At 42.0% G+C, this 6,577-nt stretch overlaps 2 protein-coding genes across 2 annotated transcripts; one reads left to right on the forward strand and one right to left on the reverse strand.

Annotated features, from left to right (window-relative positions):
* Window positions 1-595: 595 nt before the first annotated feature.
* Window positions 596-2,931, forward strand: LOC129863372 (ADP/ATP translocase 2-like). The gene is made up of 4 exons (XM_055935316.1): window positions 596-805; window positions 1,637-2,120; window positions 2,203-2,343; window positions 2,495-2,931. Exons 1-4 carry the CDS (start codon window positions 695-697, stop codon window positions 2,650-2,652), a joined length of 894 nt encoding a protein of 297 aa, XP_055791291.1. The 5' UTR covers window positions 596-694; the 3' UTR covers window positions 2,653-2,931.
* Window positions 2,932-3,887: 956 nt separating this feature from the next.
* si:dkey-251i10.2 (uncharacterized protein LOC562682 homolog) lies at window positions 3,888-6,078 on the reverse strand. The gene is made up of 5 exons (XM_055935317.1): window positions 5,745-6,078; window positions 5,246-5,364; window positions 5,034-5,143; window positions 4,406-4,470; window positions 3,888-4,306 (listed from the first exon to the last, which is right to left on the reverse strand). The coding sequence occupies exons 1-5, from the start codon at window positions 5,935-5,937 to the stop codon at window positions 4,197-4,199; spliced, it is 597 nt and encodes a 198-aa protein (XP_055791292.1). The 5' UTR covers window positions 5,938-6,078; the 3' UTR covers window positions 3,888-4,196.
* Window positions 6,079-6,577: the final 499 nt, after the last annotated feature.

Below are 6,577 nucleotides of genomic sequence, written 5' to 3' on the forward strand. Positions count from 1 at the left end.
CATTTTGAAGAATGCGAAAGAGAGAAAGGGATCAAGAGAGAGATCATACTCCAACCACCAGCGAATATAAGTGCGTAAACAAAGAAAAAAATGTTAAACAGTATAGATACAGATCCATTTGCTTATGTTTTGTGGTGAAATTGAACCTTTCGCATGCCTAAACTTTCTCTCACCCCTTATTACAAAGGCATTCGGGGGAGGTAGAAGTTGCACCATCCACTGATACAGGGTCAGATATATTTTAGGGCCCATTGATTGTTGAGATTAAGGATGGGTATGACGATCTAATCCTAGATCTGGGTTGTCACAAATTACCACAGCCACAAAATCGTAAAAATCGTAAAAATTCATGAAAACAAAATGTTCCTTTTTTCTCTTCAGTTAAAGTCAGGGTTAGGCATAAGGTTAGCTGTGTGGTTAGGATTAAATCAGATTTTAAGAAGATACATTGTAGACATAATTATGATTTTGTTCTTGTGGTAACTAGTGACGACTCTGAATCTGTGATTGCGGATAATTTTTCCTCTGCGTCTATCGTCAGATGACAATGGAATATGAGTTCCCGCTGTGTCTCGCGATCTGCTGAATTCATAAAATTCCTACGCGTCTATAAAATCGGCCATTTCGTGGTAGGCCATCCGCTGTTGCAGGGCAAGTGTTCTTCTGTCTGCAAGTCAATTTATAACATCGCACAATGAATGAGACCGCAGTTTCATTTGCCAAGGATTTCTTGGCTGGTGGCATCTCCGCTGCCATCTCCAAAACGGCGGTTGCTCCCATCGAGAGAGTCAAGCTTCTCCTTCAGGTAGCTATTGGTCCATGACTAGCTAAAGTTATGCCGCCTCTGCTGCATGGCAATCATCAGCTAGCTAATTTAGCTATCTGTTATCACTGGCTAGAGAAATGCACGCTGCTTATCTTCCTTGCGGTAACGTACATCTAGCTACCTATGTCTTTTCAATGTCTTAAGACTATTATATTGACTTGATATGTTTAATAAACGCAGGATGGTTATCTAGCATCTTCTGCTGGTTGTCATAATTCGAGGTCATGAGATGTTTCAAATGACCTACACGCTAGCCGGCTGGCTAACGCAGTCATTAGCACAGGTTGGCTAGCTCGGCCACACAATGCTAACGTTAGCTAGCTAACAAAGCCAGGGCCAGTCTATGACATTGGGCAATTCCTCTTTCTGGATGGCACCTGATATAGTTATTTACACAATTCATTTACATGTAACAATTTAGTTACGTTACTCGACTAACTAGCTTGGTTTCGTAGTAAATCATACCAGTAAAATATACGTTATCACGACTTGAACATTCGAGCAGTTGGGTAGGTACTGCAGCCACAGTGGTAGAACTGAGGTTAAACTAAATACTTGGCTGGCATTGAAAGTCTGCAGGGTAATTTGACCGGCAAACCGTAACCACCAAGTGTTGGTCTGTCTTGTTCAATTAAATAGTTGATGCAAATCGGTAGCAACCAGAAAGCCCTGATTTAAGCAGGTGGCAAGGTCGAGTTGAGCAGAGCTCAGGGATGACTGCAGGGCAGAACGTCAGCTTTACCAGCATGCATTTAAGGGTTTATTTATTTTATCATAAGTGTAATTCAAGTGTTCTCCTATTCTTAACAGGTCCAACATGCCAGCAAGCAGATCAGCAAAGAAATGCAGTACAAGGGTATCATAGATTGTGTTACCCGCATTCCAAAGGAGCAGGGCTTCCTTGCCTTCTGGAGAGGTAACCTGGCTAATGTCATCAGATACTTCCCCACCCAGGCCCTCAACTTTGCTTTCAAAGACAAGTACAAGAGTGTCTTCCTTGACGGTGTAGACAAGCGAAAGCAGTTCTGGAGGTACTTCGCTGGCAACCTGGCCTCTGGTGGTGCTGCAGGAGCCACCTCCCTTTGCTTTGTCTACCCTCTTGATTTTGCCAGAACTCGTCTGGGAGCTGATGTCGGAAAGGCTGGTGCGAGGGAGTACAACGGTCTGGCAGATTGCTTGGCGAAGACGTTCAGGTCTGACGGTATGAGGGGTCTGTACCAGGGCTTCGCAGTGTCTGTCCAGGGCATCATCATCTACAGAGCTTCATACTTCGGAATTTATGACACTGCTAAAGGTATAGACTTTAACACTGATAACATCTTTTCACAGAAAGCTGTCGTTTTGTGTGATCTGTAATATTGTGTGGTATGTAACAGGTATGCTGCCAGACTCCAAGAACACTTCCATCTTAGTGAGCTGGGCAATCGCTCAGTCTGTAACTGCTGTGGCCGGCCTGACCTCCTACCCCTTCGACACTGTCCGTCGTCGTATGATGATGCAGTCTGGCCGTAAAGGAGGTGAGTTTTCCTCGTCACCCAAACCGTCCAGTGTTGCCATGTTTAAATGGTTAGGGAGAAATTGTACATCTGGAAGACTAGGAGAAACATGCAATTCCAAATACAACTAAATTGGCATTATGTCCTAACTTGCGTCAACTTTTTTCTCCAGCTGATATCATGTACTCTGGTACCATGGACTGCTGGAAGAAGATTGCTCGTGATGAGGGTGGCAAGGCCTTCTTCAAGGGAGCCTGGTCCAATGTTCTCAGAGGCATGGGTGGTGCCTTTGTGCTGGTCTTGTACGATGAGTTAAAGAAAGTCCTTTAAATTATTGTTTTTAACATCACTGTTGAATTTACATTAAATGGCTAAATGTAACAACTTTCCACTCCTATGGATCCTGCATTCTGCCTTATTTATGTGAACCAGCTAGTGGTCTGCTACTAGTTGAGGGTGGCGGCTGTAAGTTGTGCATTTTCTTTCAAACGTTCCATTCTCATTTACCATTGTCATTCCTGTATAAGAAACCTCAAATACTACTCCTGTCCTCCAGTGGGTATGTTTCTAACCACCACTTGAATAAATTCATTATAATGGACAAACTTACACTGGAATGATGTCAGTAGTGTTTTTTTTATGGAGGGGGGGGGGCTGCAAAGTTAACTGTTCTATTGGTATGCAGGTTTGTTGAATGTCTGGGTTTCAGAGATTATGGGAAATGTGCACTGATTGGATAATCAAGTGCATGAAGTGGATTACGCCACTTACAGCTATAGTTGTGTGCTTATCAACTACTTAGCCTTATCGCCTACTTAGCCTCTGACTTATGGCTATGGTTATAGTCTACATTTAAAATGAAATTACTTTACCAGTGTTTTTGCATGTAATAAACTGTTCCAGGATGTTTTCAGCAGATGGAATATGAAGATTTTGAAAGATCAGGAGACTGCAATGTAAACTGACAACCCTTTACATGAATTTGCACTACCTGGTTTAACTGGTCTGTTGCCCTACACATAGTCATACATGCTTGGATTTGGTTGAGTTATGGCGTAATGATCCAAGAAGTGAAATATAGTAGCTGACAAGTTTGAGATGACTTAACAAAATATTTAGTTTGTGCCACTGGTGTCCGGTGCCTTGTTGGCTAGTCTTGCCATAGGCATGTTATATGATCCCAGCACACTCCATTTTGGCTTGTGACAGCACTTCTCATTTCTACAGTTGGAATGTAGTTCAACTTCTGTCCACATTTTATGGTATATTTTGCTACATTATAAATGAAGGAGTCTGGTGGGAAATCTGGTATAGTTGCCTTACATATGGTAGGCAAAGTGTCCTCTCTAAACAAAACTCAATGTCCTGCTTCCCCCATGACTAAAAGACATTGGGAAGATCTTCCTGACGAACTCCAGAGCTGGTCAGGCACTCATGTGTAGATGGATCTGGACAGTAAGGTATTGAAATAATTATCTGCCTTAAAACAAATTGACAAGTGCCACCATTGACTTGTCTTAAAATAAATAGCATACAAGGTGGAACCATGAAATCTGGACACAGTGGACAGAAATTACATTTTAATACCGTGTGTAGACATATTTCTGACAATCAGAATATGGATAATAGGACACTAAACAAGTATAAATGAGGTTATAGTGACGTAAAATAATTAGGATAGACTTTAGTCCCCAATTGAATGAAGACAAAGCAAATGTATCACAAATGGCTGCATGATACTGTACCTTTAATCAGTAAAACATTTGTATGGAAAGTACTTTTTTCTAATACAATATATATTATGCAATCAAAATACTTTTTCCAATGAAAGCGGGTGATGCAATCTGCTTCGGTAGAATCAAAATGGAATGGAACTATCTTGGGAGCATCTGTGACACCAGCATACATGGGGCAAGGAGCAGCAGAAATCCTTTACTGGCCATCCCTGGATTTCCACCTGTAGCCAGACCAATGCCCTCTGATCCTGAGACACAAGATACAGTATAAAGAGGTCAGCACAGACCCATGGAAGAGAAAGTGAGATGGATCATAATCTAATTTACTGTTGTACATTCACACCCACCTTTGATCAAAGTTCCTGACCTGATATTCAACCAGTAGACAGTGCGCTGTTGGGCTACAGTGGCCCTGAAAAAAAAGTGCAATGCAGATTAATGAAAGGTTGCCTGTCAAAATGCTGTGTGAGAGAAACAGATTTTTTTCACTGACTTTTTACTTAAATTGGCATATAATTTATTGGTAAATGTACCTTTATTCTTTTAATGTCATGTATTATAAGAATTCGTTAACATTGTCATATCATTTGTGTAATACGTGCGGAGCAAAATGGATCATCTAGTTTTATAGACTCACAAAGGGTTCAAGATTAGATTTAGGGCTCTATTCAATCTGGATTGCTGAAGCCTAAGGGTTGCGCCCTGGAAATGTAAAGATTAATCCCGATTGAGTAGACATATACAGTCTTTACCTTGAATGCAGTCTCCGCTAACGCATGAACATTGCTTTTAACATTGCCTCTGGAGGTAGTGGTCGAGATTTAGCAAATACGGAAGTTTACATTTGAGTAATGTGTGTAGCCAATGGTATTTTTACGAAAAGTGTAGTAAGGGTGATGAGACTCTAAACTTATTAACGTAACGCTGAACTTCAGCTATACAGATTGAATAGAGCCCTTTGTGTTATGTTCTTACATGAAGTAGATAGTGTTGGTGTTGTTGGGTGGTATCCAGGTAAACACAGTAGTGTCGTCTTTCAAGTTAGTATTGGCATGGGTGATGGCACCTTCTTTATTTCCTGAGCACTTGGAGACACAATCATATTTGTCAACCTCTTTCTAGAATGTTTAGTTTACTCATGGAATTTTCACCCCAATTAGGTTACACATGGGAAGCTATTAATTTACCTGCAGGAATTTGGTATCTGGAGGAGGAAGTTGCCAACTTCCTAAAGCATTAGTGCTAGTGCTGGCTGCCGATCGGGCCTCCAGAAGCACGCCTCTGTAGTTTGTTCCAGTTATGGTCACTTATGGGGAAATACACCAACAAACAGTACAGAGTGATACAAATGTGCCATTGCGTTCCCCTTCATCTGCAGAAATGTGGTATCTTGAATCAATGTTAAGGCATGATAACAGAAAATGTAAGAAGCCTCAGACACACTGTCTTACCCATCGAAAGTGTCTAGTTGTGACCATTGTCATTGGCCTGCCTTATCTCTTCCACAATGAATTAATAACTGTTATTTTTAACACAACACATTTTTCTAATTTGTGAACTATTTGTTAGGGTTATTTCATAACATCAGCAGACAAGTGTTACTGGTCCGATCAAATTAGAAATCACATCTAGTTCCTTGGACATGTCCAAAGCTGTAAGGTGTAGGTAGGATGTCCAACATCTTACCTGTAATGGGCTGGCCAGTCTGAAGGGTCCTGGTGCTGGTGAGGATGGTGTAGGGTGCTGGGGTTGGCTGTGGCTGCACCCCAGTGTGGCGAGGAACCATGTCATCACAGGCGGAGGTGGGTGCACCGTTGGGAAAGCCAAAGCAGGGAGAGATCCCTTGTAGAAGGACCAGACTAAACATCAACAGCTCCATCAGGTCAAGTCAAAATAATCCAGCACAGCAGCACTACGTACAGAGGGCAGGTGGCAGAAGAGTGGAATGGGAGCCTTGAATCAAGAGACGGTCTTTTGAGGCAAATTACTGCTGAGTCACTCATGCACATGAGTGTCCACTAACAGGGGTGAACCCTTGACATGCGCAAGAGCAACAGTCCCCATATTCTACCCCCCCGCCCCACAAAAAAAGGTTTATCTTCTTCTTTTCATGGCAAGACAAAGCAACTCTTTCTTCTCCACACACTGCTGTGAAAAATGACAATTTTTCTCACCACTCGTGCACATGCCCGTGCACCAACAGGGGTGTCAGGTGAACCCTTGACCACGCGCAAGAGCAACAGTTCCCCATTCTATTTTCCCCAAAAACATGTTTTTCTTTTCATGGCAAAACAAAGCAACTCTTTCTTCTCCACATACAGCCATGAAAACTAACAATTATGCTCACTGGACTCGTGGCTTGATGTCAAATTCTCTGAACTGCAATGGAAAGTTATTGTGCAATGTGACCAAGTAAACTATATATAATCTCCTAGTCATGTCATCAACAGTAAGCTTTTACACCATGAGCAGCTCTAATCTATGGATTACTGACCATTGCTCTGGACGAGTTGATTAAA

This window comes from Salvelinus fontinalis, chromosome 10 (assembly GCF_029448725.1).
Source record: "Salvelinus fontinalis isolate EN_2023a chromosome 10, ASM2944872v1, whole genome shotgun sequence".
Lineage (NCBI taxonomy): Eukaryota > Metazoa > Chordata > Actinopteri > Salmoniformes > Salmonidae > Salvelinus > Salvelinus fontinalis.

Coding starts and splice junctions, on each gene's coding strand:
- LOC129863372 (XM_055935316.1), top strand. CDS start 695: ATGAATGAGACCGCAGTTTCATTTGCCAAGGATTTCTTGGCTGGTGGC. Junction 806..1,636: donor GAGTCAAGCTTCTCCTTCAG/GTAGCTATTGGT, acceptor TATTCTTAACAG/GTCCAACATGCCAGCAAGCA. Junction 2,344..2,494: donor GCAGTCTGGCCGTAAAGGAG/GTGAGTTTTCCT, acceptor TTTTTTCTCCAG/CTGATATCATGTACTCTGGT.
- si:dkey-251i10.2 (XM_055935317.1), bottom strand. CDS start 5,937: ATGGAGCTGTTGATGTTTAGTCTGGTCCTTCTACAAGGGATCTCTCCC. Junction 5,144..5,245: donor CAGATACCAAATTCCTGCAG/GTAAATTAATAG, acceptor TGTGTCTCCAAG/TGCTCAGGAAATAAAGAAGG. Junction 4,307..4,405: donor GTCAGGAACTTTGATCAAAG/GTGGGTGTGAAT, acceptor CTTGTGTCTCAG/GATCAGAGGGCATTGGTCTG.